This window comes from Mytilus californianus, unplaced genomic scaffold, assembly GCF_021869535.1.
Source record: "Mytilus californianus isolate M0D057914Y unplaced genomic scaffold, xbMytCali1.0.p SCAF_9, whole genome shotgun sequence".
NCBI lineage: Eukaryota > Metazoa > Mollusca > Bivalvia > Mytilida > Mytilidae > Mytilus > Mytilus californianus.
In genome coordinates, this window is record NW_026262745.1 from 6,535,881 (window position 1) to 6,550,946 (window position 15,066).

At 32.4% G+C, this 15,066-nt stretch overlaps 1 protein-coding gene across 1 annotated transcript in view; it reads right to left on the minus strand.

Annotated features, from left to right (window-relative positions):
- Positions 1-255: 255 nt before the first annotated feature.
- LOC127716276 (phe13-bombesin receptor-like) overlaps positions 256-15,066 on the minus strand; it is a 73,362-nt gene continuing 58,551 nt past the window's right edge. Inside the window, exon 2 of the mRNA XM_052222435.1 lies at positions 256-2,187. Within this exon, the coding sequence (XP_052078395.1) occupies positions 871-2,187 (1,317 nt within the window). The 3' untranslated portion in view covers positions 256-870. The remainder of the gene's footprint in view (positions 2,188-15,066) is intronic.

Below are 15,066 nucleotides of genomic sequence, written 5' to 3' on the forward strand. Positions count from 1 at the left end.
AATTCAAAAACTTTTTTTAAGGTATATTATAAATCATGTCAGTATCGAAGTACTGACTACTGGGATGATAAACAATTTATATATGAATGCATTTGTACTATTTAACAAAACAAGTGATGGACTTATCTTTTCAATTCGCCAGCTTAGTCGAATAAGAAACATTTTACAATATATATTTAGACGGACATTAATATATATTTTTACAATAAAAAAACACATTTGAAATGAGAAAAAAATCACACATTTTAGCTTAACTAGACATTAAAGTATCCATTACATCACTACACTATGACATGATTGAGTTTTAAAATATCTCAGAAACACGACTGTAGTAGGAAGCTTAAGGATATAAAGAATATATTAGGATAAATGGTCATAAATGAGATGATATGCTGCTATACCTATCTAATTTTGTGACAAATAAACAGATGTCACATAAAACATGCATTTCACCTATTTTCTTCAAACATCTTTTTGTTTATTTACTCGGTAGTATAAGATAGTTCAAGGATTTTTTTTAATTTGGAGTATAAAACAAGGAAAAAAAGACTAAGTACTGTATGTTATCAATAATAGTAATATTGAGAGTAACCCTAGCTTCAGCACGAACTTCTTATTTTTGATACTTCCCTGGTTTTATCCAAAACCGCAGGTCATGCGTACATTTGAAATCTATTTCGATAAGATGCGTCTTATTGTATTCATAAAGTCCGAGTCATTACAAAATGGTTGAACATGTGTAACGTAAACGACAGTGTGCCTGTTGGGCATAAGCATTCAACATTTAAAACAATTCGTGAAGCATGCCGTTTTAATTTTAAGACAAGCAAGATTAGATGAATACTGGCTCTTATTGCCGCTGATTCAAATTCAATATTTCTTTATGAACGATTTACCATTAACAGAAACGTCTGTTCTTCCAATTGTTGTACTTAAAGTTCTAGACATATTTTCTTTTTCTTCATACATGCTCGATGATTTCAGACACATTACTCTTCTCTTGACGTCCCGGCGAATTTCAATTGACATAGCCAGCATTATAATGAAATCACTAGCACTGTTCAAGACCCTCAATAAATTACCGCCATGGAGCAGAAGCTGTGTGGAGTACGATCTTACACTCATTCCTAATTCAGGGAACATTTTTGCAATGATAGTTGTAACTGAGTTAGGCAGAAAGGCAAGGATATTAGTGAAGCATAGTGCCAGAAATATTTTACATAGCCTGACCTGTAGGTTCTTAATAGACTTAAGATGATCGATGTTGTTCATATTCATTGCAAGAAGGCTTTTCCTGTTCTGGTAAATGCCATGAACTATAAGTACGTTCATGACACAGAAAAAGATAATCTGGACTGGCCCTGCAAAGAAATGAAGAAAGAGGACGATGCTATCATGTTTCGGCTTATCTTCAAGATAAAGACTGGTATACACTCGTTTATACGACGTTTCATTGTTTTCACTGTCTGTCACACCAGCTATTTCTGTGAACAGCGGGATTTGGATGTTTGTACAGACGCTTATTACAAAAGATAGGAACAAAAATATATAAGGTTTCGTGACTGTCAGCGATGATTTCAGTTTAAGAGGATATTTTATTGCAATTAGACGTTCTGCAGACAATACACAGAGAGTGTTAAAAGCAGTTCCTTTCAATATGTATGTAATGAAATTTTTATTCCAGAAGTATATGTTTGCTGCTGTTTTCATGATTGAATCGATATTCGTCATGGAAAGCAATGTTGCAAATGGTAGAAACAAATCTGATACAAGACTAAGCGTATCCGACAAAAGCAAGGCAAACATGTAGATGAACGAGGAATTGGTACCGCGCCGTTTGTACAAATAAGTAGCAACTAACGTGTTTCCAATAATACCTACAGTGCATACTACGGGTAAAACATACATATCTTGTGCAAATTCTAGGGTCTCATAGATTCCTTTCAGAAAATCGACCTCAGTCTCTTCGTATTCTGAATGAGATGTCGTTATTGTCTGGTTGCCAGACATCATATTGTTGTCTGTACTAGAACTGTTCTCTCCTGTGAATACTGTTGTTTGTCCAAGATCATGCATGTTTTGTGTATTTTCAAATTCTGATCCTGCTTGTGTGGTGCCTTCAATGGGATGCCAAATGAATACGAAATACACGGATCGTAATATGAGACGTTGACCTAGTCGATACATCTGAAATCATAAATTTTAGTATTTGATGAAAAGTTCATCTCGAGTTATTTTAAACGGTTTTCTTTAATATTGCTTTCATTAAATTTTTTTCAACTGTTTAAAATGTTGCTTTTTGATAAATAGTAGATAAACATGAACTTTATTTGATGTTATATCTCGTCTCACTAATACATGTATGTACCACCCTTGATAAGTATTTAGTATGACGATAAATTTGCATTTCTGTACTCGTACTGTGAACAACAAATTTATTTATTTTGAAAAAATATTTCAGAACTAACAACAAAATTATTTTATTTAAATTTACCTGTGTACGTTATTTTATTTAACGCCATTTTGTCCCAGGTTAGAGTTGTCTTTCTGACATTGTTCTACTACTTTTTTTATCAATATAGTATTTATATTGTGTCATAGATCAAACTTATTCGTTCAGTGTATGTTTACCTGTTTTTGTTTATATATCTTTTTGATCGAGTTAAGCCATTTCAATTGATATTTTATAGTGTGTCTTTTTATGTTGTAATGTTATACTACTGTTTCAGGTTAGGGTGAAGGTTGGTGCCTGTTAAAACGTTTTAACCCGCTGCATTTGAATGCACTTGTCCTAAGTCAGGAGTCTGTTGTTCAGTGGTTGTCGTTTGTTGATGTGGTTCATAAGTGTTTCCAAGGCTCCGTGTTGAAGGCCGTACTTTGGCCTGTAATTGTTTACTTTTTACACATTGTGACTTGGATGGAGAGTTGTCTCATTGGCACTCATACCACATCTTATTTATATGAACTAGGCATTGATAAAAACCTAGTCCTTCAATTGTGTGCATGTTCACACCAAAAGGAAAACTATATATTTAGACAACACTAACTTAAGAAAGGCTCAATTATGTGAGAAGTCATTATATAGATTTAAAATAATTGCTTTGTCTTCACATATATGTAGGACTCGGAACCGCAATGGTCACGCTAAAGTGCGATGGTCCACGCTGAAGTGCGTTGGTTAACACGCTGAAGTGCGATGGTGACATTGTGACGCTAACTTGTTGATAACTACGCTGAAGTGCGATGGTGGTTACGCTAAAGTTCGATGGTCTGCCTGTGACATTGAGTAAAAAGCAAAATGTACATTAGCTGCATGAAATAACATTATTATGATTTGACCAAAGTAGCTGCTAGCCTCGCATTTGGAAGATCGTTAAATTTCTGTTCAGGTCAAACCAAAGATTTTTTAAATCTAATTTTACAGTTGCCAATTCTCCGATTAGCACGTAGCAGTATGGAGTCAGAAAATAGATTGGATGGTTAAGATAAGCATAATGGGTTTGAGTGAAAGGAAATGTCTTTTTATGGGGTGTTCATGGGCGATCAAAAAAGGTCCAGCGTATGTGTCTATATATAGTACTGAGCAGGGTCCATCTCATTTAATAAAATATAATTTGTTCACGTCATGACAAACTTAGAAATTACTCCCAACAATCATTCATCCATTTATCTGATGTCGGAACAGTGTCAAAGAAGTAAAAAAAATAGCCAATTATATTTATGCTTGACTTATAGCGTGACGTGTCACGTATTCCACCAAAAACTTTAAAATTAGCTGCATCTCGCTGAGGTGGAGAAATTTGGAAGTACACGTAGGGACCAGTCAGGTTTATTTCGGCCAAACTTGTTGTAGAAGATTAACACTGTAACCACAATAAAATTATGCTAGAGTGCCGGTGTTCTACAAAGCAGGATTTATCTCGGGAATAAAAAAACATTATATCAACTTGATATAGCAAAAACATAAGTAATAATTAAAAACCAATTGTTCAGAGAACAATTGAAGGTCTTTCCACTTCTAAAGATTTATTTTGATATGAAAATATTAAAACTCGGTTTAAAATGTCATTACCAGTGTCAAATGATAGCTTATTGTTTGCTGATTCCAAAAATATATGGTTTCTATACAATTTTGTTTGAAATAACGGAGGTAATTTGATACTTCCGGTCTGAAAAATCCGGTATTATTTGATAGTTTATTTGAAAATGCTTTCAAAAATATATTGTTCTATATACTTTTACATGAAATAAGTACAAAAAATAGCCACTTCCGGTTTACACAAGGTCACTAATGTTTGCATTTTCAAAGTCATATGGCTTGTAACCTAATGCACAAAGATCCTATGGCTTTATGATGCATGAATATGAATTTAAAGCAAAGGTCAAAATCTAGAACGTCAAATTTACATATGACCTTGACCTCAATTTCAAGGTCATAAACCAAGGATCTCAAATCAAAAGACATTAGGTCTTTATTATACATGGTTAATGAGTTATATCATCATACGCGTAATTTTTAATATAATAGGTGAGAAAACTCCCATTTAATGTCAGCGTACCCTTTCAACCAAAATGTATGTGTTACGACATGTCGCAACTAACTATTAAGTAAAAATATGTTGTCGATATCTTATAAGGTTTTTGAAAAGAAGTGAAAATAAACCAAAATCAAAATTTAGAATACGACATTGACCTTTGACCTTGACCTAATTTTGTTTTTTTGGACCAAGGACCTCAAATCAAAAGACCCTAGGTCTCTATCACTTATGGTTTACCAGTTAGAAATGCATATCACTTATATCAAATGCATAAGGGGAAATAACTCTCATATGGAGTCTCCGGATAGCTTCGGTCCAAATGGTCGTCCTAATCCTGAAGATGTAACGAGCAATTTTGTAAAATAAATTTGTCGCTTTCTTTTACGGTTACCGAGGAGATCTCGGAACAATGAAAAATCAAAATTTAGAACATGACCTTAACCTTTGACCTTGACCTCAAATTTATTTTTATGAACCCAGGACCTCAATTACACGTACTTTAGGTCTGTATTACTTACCATTCATGTTATACATTAACATATCACTTATGTAAAATTCAAAAGGGGAAATAACTGTCATATAGAGTCTACGAATTGATTTGGTTAAATTTGACAAATCATCATTAGGATAAAACGAGCAATTTAGTACAATAAATTTGTCGCTTTCTTTTACGGTTACGTAGGATATATCGGAACAATGAAAAGTTAAAATTTAGAACATGACCTTATCTTTGACCTTGACCTCAAATTTATTTTTATGAACCCAGGACCTCAAATACACGTACATTAGGTCTGTATTACTTACCATTCATGTGATACATTGACATATCACTTATGTAAAATTCAAAAGGGGAAATAACTGTCATATGGAGTCTACGAATTGATTCGGTTAAAATTTGACAAATCATCCTGAGGATATAACGAGCAATTTAGTAAAATAAATTTGTCGCTTTCTTTTACGGTTACGGAGGAGATCTCACCACAAAGAAAACAGTGTTTGGAAGATAACTCTTACAATAAAAAGTCTTCGACTAAACAGGGTCAGTCTCAAAAGCGCAATAACTGTTCGATATCATATGCCAAAAATTTAAGCAACATCTTGCGAAACCACAAAACAAGTTTTGAAATTTGGCGGAAGAAGAAAAAAAATAATCAGAACAAATACAATAGGTCTTTCCACGAAATAGTGGAAAGACCTAATTAATTTTATCATTAAATTGTCTACACAAAATCACGTGACGCATACTTGAAGAGAAGTCAAAATTTATATCTAAATCAATATATTTTATGTATTGTGCTAAAAGTTTATGGCATACTTTCGAACACTGGTGAGCACATTTGCTGACCAAGTTCATCTTTCAGCTGCTTTGCTCTCCACGATTTGCTGCCTGAAATGGTTTAACATAGTTTTGTAACCTCCACCTGTACTGCTCAAAACTGTTCGGGAGTTGAATCGTTCGTTACATTTTATTTTTTCATTCCTTTCTTTCCTTGCCTGCGAATCCATGTTGTATTTTTAAAAGTAACATTGTATTTGAAAACGTCAAAATATTCAAGCGGCATGCCAAACCATCGCACTTTAGCGAAAGGACCATCGCACTTCGGCGTGGACCATCGCACTTCAGCGTGACCATCGCACTTCAGCGTCGAGCCCATCGCACCTCCGAGTCCTACAATAAATATTTTTATACCTATGTTGCAAGAGTAGCGAAACAAGTCTTGTTCACTGGTATCACTAAGAAACATAATTTAGTTTACCATAAAGTATATGTGAAAGTATATATGGCAAATATCTGCATGGTATTCAACTTAAATTTTCTTAATAATACTTCTAACATAAATTTTTTATACTTTTTCATTATTTCAGGATATTTCCTAAACAGAATTATTACAAATAATATGCTAAAGTACCTCCAAAACTGGATGTTTTGTTTTGGTTTATTTTGTCGTTAGGTTGATGTGTCATTGATGTATATCTTTTTCAAATTTTAAAAAGCAACATTTAAACAGTAAGTCGTCATGCGCATTCACGAAAAAATGCTCCACGCGCAGAAACCAAAACAATTAACGGCAAAGAGGAAGGCACAATTTCTCCTGGTTTTTTTTCAATCACATGGTCAACTTAGAAAATTTTTAAAACCCAGTGGAATTTGGAAATTAAGGAGTGTACATAGTATAAATGAGATACACAATATTTCCAGACAACCAAACTGTAATTTAGCGTAAAATATTGCTGTTGAAGACAATATTTCTGATGTTTCATGTTTGTATCAAATTTCGTTTCGAAAGATATCTTCAATAAAAATCTATATAACAGCTTTCATTATTATGTAGATGTTGGTTAAGAACGCCCTTCATATGCTAGTACTGTTTTTGGATAATTACTTCAATTTTCCAAACAAAAAAAATATGTCAAAATTGCATTTTTAACAATCTTTATGTATTTATAATTTAATCACAAGTTCGAAAAACCCCCAAAATGATGTTAAAACTGTAAAGCACATATAAATCTATGTGAAACTGTGAATTTCGGGGGGAAATGAATGACATGGTCCTGATGTTAAATAACTTAGAGCAAATAGGTCCTATTGTAAATTTGTTACAACATTTGAACTAAAAACAAACATTTTCGTTCAGATAAAGGCATAAACCTGTATTTAATGTGTTTATATATCCCTCTTATACAAACAAATTTATACAGCTAAATTGAAATTCAAGCTCAGATTTTATGCTTATCATTGACATACGAATGAACGTCAAGTGTTCTGATTCTTGCAATTTATGTTATCAACCTTTTCCTCAAAACACATTGACAATTCATGTTATCAACCTTTTCCTCAAAACACACAGACAATTCATGTTATCAACCTTTTCCTCAAAACACACAGACAATTCATGTTATCAACCTTTTCCTCAAAACACATTGACAATTTATGTTATCAACCTTTTCCTCAAAACACACAGACAATTCATGTTATCAACCTTCTCCCCAAAACACACAGACAATTCATGTTATCAACCTTTTCCTCAAAACACATTGACAATTCATGTCATCAACCTTCTCCTCAAAACACATAAACAATTCATGTAATCAACCTTTTCCTCAAAACACACAGACAATTCCTGTTATCAACCTTTTCCTTAAAACACATTGACAATTTATGTTATCAACCTTCTCCTCAAAACACACACAGACAATTCATGTTATCAACCTTTTTCTCAAAACACACAGACAATTCATGTTATCAACCTTTCCCTTAAAACACATTGACAATTCATGTTATCAACCTTTTCCTCAAAACACATTGACAATTCATGTTATCAACCTTTTCCTCAAAACACATTGACAATTCATGTTATCAACCTTCTCCTCAAAACACATTGACAATTCATGTTATCAACCTTTAAATTTCCTCAAAACACATTGACAATTCATGTTATCAACCTTCTCCTCAAAACACACAGACAATTCATGTTATCACTTTTCCTCAAAACACACAGACAATTCATGTTATCAACCTTTTCCTCAAAACACATTGACAATTTATGTTATCAACCTTTTCCTCAAAACACACAGACAATTCATGTTATCAACCTTCTCCCCAAAACACACAGACAATTCATGTTATCAACCTTTTCCTCAAAACACATTGACAATTCATGTCATCAACCTTCTCCTCAAAACACATAAACAATTCATGTAATCAACCTTTTCCTCAAAACACACAGACAATTCATGTTATCAACCTTTTCCTTAAAACACATTGACAATTTATGTTATCAACCTTCTCCTCAAAACACACACAGACAATTCATGTTATCAACCTTTTTCTCAAAACACACAGACAATTCATGTTATCAACCTTTCCCTTAAAACACATTGACAATTCATGTTATCAACCTTTTCCTCAAAACACATTGACAATTCATGTTATCAACCTTTTCCTCAAAACACATTGACAATTCATGTTATCAACCTTCTCCTCAAAACACATTGACAATTCATGTTATCAACCTTTAAATTTCCTCAAAACACATTGACAATTCATGTTATCAACCTTCTCCTCAAAACACACAGACAATTCATGTTATCACTTTTCCTCAAAACACACAGACAATTCATGTTATCAACCTTTTCCTCAAAACACACAGACAATTCATGTCATCAACCTCTTCCTCAAAACACATTGACAATTCATGTTATCAACCTTCTCCTCAAAACACATTGACAATTCAATTATATAATCCTATCTACGTTAATAATTACACTTTATTGCTGTAAGAGGCATAATATGTAATGGAAACTATGCTTTTTTATGGTTTTGCTCATTGTTGAAGGCCGTACGGTGACCTATAGTTGTTAACTTTTGTTTCATTTGGTCTTTGGTGTAGAGTTGTCTCATTGGCAATCATACAACGTCTTCTCATTTTTGTTATTTTAGTGTTTGCGTTTAACCATTTTCAATTGAGATTATATAGTTTCTTTCCAAATATACTCTCTCTGGTAATGAACAAGTTATTCATATTGATTCATTGTGGTTTCTTTTTTTATATTTATTTAAAAAGTTTCAATCTACTCTTGATATGTTCACCTTCAAGAGTCGGACTATTGTTTCCTTTTGTGTTTTAACCCCACCCCCCATAATTTTCTATTTCTTCGACTTCTAAACGTATTCTACTCAACTGTACCTATGAAGATTGATAAATAAAAAAACTATTTGTATGCCGTAAAAAGAAACATCTGTTACTTATGATTAACACATTACTTTACATTATCAGTAAATACTGAAGTGACAAAAGTTTGTATTTTTCAATTTAAGATAAATACTTTGATCTCATTTTAAACACCAAAAACTAACCTGAACGAAATCCCAAGATAGTGTAGTGTCATGATTACATCATACTACCGCAAAGTTATCAATGTTTAAATAGAACGAAATTTCCCAAATGGTTGAGAACGTATGTCTAACATAAAATGAACAAATTAGAGTCTTTTGTTCTTTCTGTATAATTAGAAAATATCTTGCATAAATGCAAACCAGATCACTTTTCCTGGATTTTCCCCCCCAATCTAGTATAAATTCCACGTAATATGAAAACGTATATACATTTTATGTTTCGCAGAACTAACTCACAATTTGTTTTATACGCTCTATTGATCACTCTTCCATATTTATATATATATGTGTGTTTTCAAAACCAACTGTAGTGATAATCAATGCGATATCAAAGAATCTAACTCCACGAATTATCCCAACCTTGCTGTAAGGTTTGAATACCTCCATGTATCAATGAGTACTGCAAAGTTAATCCTAAAGTTTAAACATATTTTTTTGCATAAATACAAATTTGATGAGACACAAGTCAAACAGACTTATGAAGTCTTCTCCATTTAACATATATAACAATACAATATATAAGAGCATGCATACATTACATATTATTTCAACATTTGTATAAATTGGACAGAAAAATTAAGTGGCACAAAAGCAGTAGAGAGAGAAAAAAATAAAATAATAGAATACCATAAAAAAAAAAAAAAAAAAAAAAAAAAAAAAAAAAAAAACCAGCTGAACTTAGATGATGATGTGTGTGTGGTCATGTTTTACTATCTAAACAATTAGGAATCTTTTCGACCCTCTAATAAACTCAAACACATGTTTACAGATATTTTCATTTTGCTCCTGAGTAAGTAGACTACTACCCGAGGTTAATAGTTCTATATTTAATGGACAGTTATTTGGGAGCCAGCTAAGATTTTCTAAAAGCTTACTTCGTATTTCTGAATATAATATACATTTAAAAAAGAAATGAAGCGAATCTTCGCGATACACACCGCAGCGGCAAGAAGGATCAGAAACAATATTAACTCTAGACAGATCATAATTTAGGAATGAAGCAGAACATCGAAGTTGAGTAAGTACAATGTTGATTTTACGAATTCCAAACTCATATTGATTCGGCATGTATTTATTACTATTGGGATTTAAGTTTTTTAGTTTCTTTTTAAATTTTCCTATTGTATCTGCTTCACGGGTTGAAGTATCAAGGTTATTCCATAGACGTATAGTTGATGGTATAAATGATTCATTAGTTAATGCAAGTCTGCAGAACGGAAGTATTATATCGTTACCATTGCGTAGTGCATAAACAGTCATACTTTGGATTGTTGGTGGAATTAAATTACTCAAATATTCTGGTACATTATTTTGTGTAATACTATAAAACATTTGAATTTTTCTTCTTTCTCTTCTTTCTGCCAACGTTTCCCACCCATGTTCCTTGTAAATTACCATTGAGCTTGTAAAAATAGGTAAACCCGTTACTATTCGAGCAGCTTGAAGCTGTAATTGCTCCAGCTTATTAGTATTACCCAATCCCATATTATCCCAAACTTCACTGGCATATTCAAATAAAGGTCTTATAAAAACTAGATATAGCTTTTCTAATTTTTTTCTACTAAGTCTATATTTCAGTTTCCTAAGCATATTTATATGTTTAGATACACTTAAAATAATATTGTCAATATGAACATTCCATTTAGCATCATTGCTAAATGTAACCCCTAAGTGTTTATGAATACTAGTTACTGGTATGAATTTTTCATTAAATGTAAAATTCATTTCTGGGATGTCAACATTCGAAGATAACATAATTTCTGTTTTATCAGGATTAAAAGACATTAACCACTTTTTAGACCATTCGGTCAGCTCATCCAGGTCGTGATTTATAACAGATTCTATCTGTAATGCATCGTGATCTGCATAGTTGAACGACGTGTCATCTGCAAAGAGTCTGCAGAGAGAATAAAGTGTTTCCGCAATGTCATTTATGTAAATTATAAAAAGCAATGGTCCGAGGACAGACCCTTGTGGAACCCCAGCAGAAATATTGCAAAGTTTTGAAGAAGACTGTTTAATAACCACTCTTTGTTTTCTATCATTCAGATAGCTTTTAAACTATTTTAATAGATTACCATTTGTACCATAAGCCTTCATTTTATGCCAAACTTTATCAAAGGCTTTTGAAAAATCGCAAAATACAAAACAACTAATCTCCTTCTTTTCAAGCGAGTTCAAAATGCAATTATATATTTCTAATAGTTGATGAACAGTTGAACATTTAGGGAGAAAACCAGATTGATATGCATATATTAATTTATTTCTTTGTAAGTGGTTGAAGACATGTTTATATATAACACGTTCCATGATTTTACCTATACAACTAATGAGTGATATCGGTCGGTAATTGGAAGGTAATGAATTGTCGCCCTTTTTAAATAAAGCTATAACATTTGCAATTTTCCAGCTAGATGGATTCTTACACTGCTGTAATGATTTATTAAAAATCATACTTAGTGGAATTGCAATTTTATCTTTTGACTTATGATGTCTGGACCTGATGCTTTGTTGGGATTTAAAAGTTTGATGATATCAACAATTTCATTAGTATTAATCATTATATCGTTCAATAGATTGTTAGTTTTTTCTTCAAAATCGGGTAATTGAGCATCAGTTCCTTCCAACGATGAAATAAAACAGAAATACTTATTTAAGAGATCGCATTTCTCGTCGTCGCCATAGGCAAAGTCATCAAAACTGTCATCGTTTAAAATATTTTGGAGTGGGAGTATATTACAAGAACCTTTTTTGGGTTTAATCAGCATCTTCATAATTTTCCAGTAAGTTTTAGAATTGCAAGCATTATCTAATATTATATTTTCCAAATTTTTTCAAAATTTTCTTTCGCTTCTTTTTTCATATTATTCACTTTGTTTCTCTGTTTTTTATATTTATTAGTATCGGTTACTCTTTTAGATTTGATTGCCTTTTTTCGAAGTCTGTCTCTTTTGCGAATTGATTTTCTAATTTCATTATTGAACCAGGGTTTATCGTTGCCACGTTTTGTTACAATTCGAGTTGGAATGCTCTCTCTTGCAATGTGAAGAATTGTTTTGGTGAATATACTGACCATTTCATCAACTTCCTCAACATCAGAAAAGAGTTCATTCCAATCAATTGAATTTAACATGTTATTAAAAATATCTACGTTTGCTTTTTCATACAGCCATATTTCCCTTTTGAACGACTTTGTTACAAATTTTGGACATTGCAAAAAAATAATTGGAGCATAATGATCACTAATGTCTGTAGGTACGCTAAGTACATCCGAAAAAGAAAATTGCATTGCATCACTTAGTATGATCGGATCGAGCTATGTGCTACTGTGATCAGTTACCCTTGTTGGTTTATTAATTGCGTTTTTTAGATTAAAAAAAATTGATTGTATCATATAAATTATTGTTGTTATAAGAGAATAAATCCGAATTTAAATCTCCAGAAATCACAATGTTTTCGGAAAACTGATAACCCAGTTCAATAGCATGATTAAGTCGTGTCCAATATTCGACACCTGACCATTCGGGTCGGTAAGTACAGCATAATAAAAATTGTTGACCTTTACCTCTGATCTCCACCCATAAAGTCTCGTCGGTGTGGTTTTCGAGTACACCTTTTCTGGTAACTGATATATCATCTTTAGTATAGATGAGTATACCACCACCGGAATTATTTCGATCTTTACGGATTATATTTTCTGAGAAGGAATCCATTATTAATTCATCATTATTTATATTTGAATCTAAGTGTGTTTCAGTGACTGTTACAATATCGAACTCTTCAGTGAAATTTTGAAGGAACGCAATTTTATTTCTTAGACTTCGAATGTTAATGTTCAGTGGCGGATCCAGGGGGAAGGTTCTGGGGGTTGGAACCCCCCCCCCCCCCTTTTTTTTGGACGATCAATGCATTTGAAAGGGAACACATATAGTTGGAACCCCCCTTTCTCCTGGGTTGGGAACCCCCTTTTAAAAATGGCTGGATCCGCCCCTGATGTTACATATTGAAATTGAGTTATCAGAATTACCGAAATGGTCAGTGTCATAGTCACTTCTTGGACCGGGATTATGTTCAACACTGCCAATAATAAGAATAAAATGCAAAACAAAAAGTAGAAATATAACATTTATATTCGGATCAAGGCTCTGTAACAAGGACAAGGAGACGACGAGAAATGTACAACGAAAATTTGTAAGTGGTATTCCCTTAAACGATTCTTCGTTGAGGTCAATATTAGCTGATTGGGAAGAACAATATTTGCATGTATTGAATAACCCTATGGCTACCCTGTATTGTTCAATACAATTACCCATTAGGAAAAAGTACAACAATCATATATCTATCATAAGACAGGTAGCCATTCAGGTTAAACAAAGGTAAACAAAGACCACACACACCATCATCTAAAATCATACATAAATAAATCTGATCATATACACGCTAAAAAGCAAAAAAACATTACAAAGAAAAAATAGGAAGTCATTTTCAAGTCTGAGAACGGGAAAATTTAGTTATAATTTTACTCGCAAAACTGACATGTACTTTTATACTGGGAACAGTCAGTAGTAAAGTCCCTGTTTTATATCTTATCTGTCAGTGACAGTTTAATTCTTACAATTTTCCAATTTTTTAATTCATTTCAGCTGAATAATTTAATTGCATTTTTGTATACACTAATGTTTCTTGGTCGATTTTTGAAAGTAATACTCTTCATCATCGCGACTTGACGCTAACTTCTAACACATTCACAAAATTATTGTATTGGGCGTAGGATATCAATTTTTGTAAAGACGATAACATTTTTCGATTCTACAATTTAACCTTCACCGTATTATAAGGAGAAATCGTTTGTTGAATTTTTTGGTGAGTGATTAGACGATGTTATTATTTTTTTTCTCACCAAAATCGCTTTACGGATCATCGTATGGTTGTGGAAAATCAATAAGTATTACGCATGCATTGACTAGAAAAACGTGTACCTGTATCAAAATCTGGAGAGGTTCGTTAAAGGTGACCCCGTAACCGAGTAAAAGGATCTATACATGTATATACTCATTAAGAAAAAAAAATTTTAAACAAGATTGTCAGTTGAAAAAGTACCGAATCAAGTGATATAATAGAAATATATACATTTAAAATTTAAAATGTAGATTAGTTTATTATTTGTAATATAATAAAGTGTGGGATCATTTAACGGGATTTTGTGTTAATTTGTTTACATTACCCATGTATAGGTCGGATTTAATAATGAGGATACGATCTTCAATTAATCCATTACTAAGCTTTTGTTTTATAGGGACGGCCCTAAGAGTATTTTAGATATTTTCGAAATATGGTCGGAAATCGACAATTTTGATATGTTGATATTTTTTGTTAGCATACTTTAATACAAGGATACCAAATGAATAGTCTAGAAGTTTTAAGCATACTTTCAAGGAAAGTTGTTATATACATTAGAGACATTTAAAAAAGAAAAAGAAAAAATTAACAACCGTTGAAGACATATAAAGTCAAGTTTTTAATTGTCATTGGTTACTTTACAATATTGTCTTGGTCTTCAGCATGGCTGCGGCTCTTGTCATTGTTTGAACAATCTGGAATTTGTTCTTGATTCTGACGATCTGTGCTTCT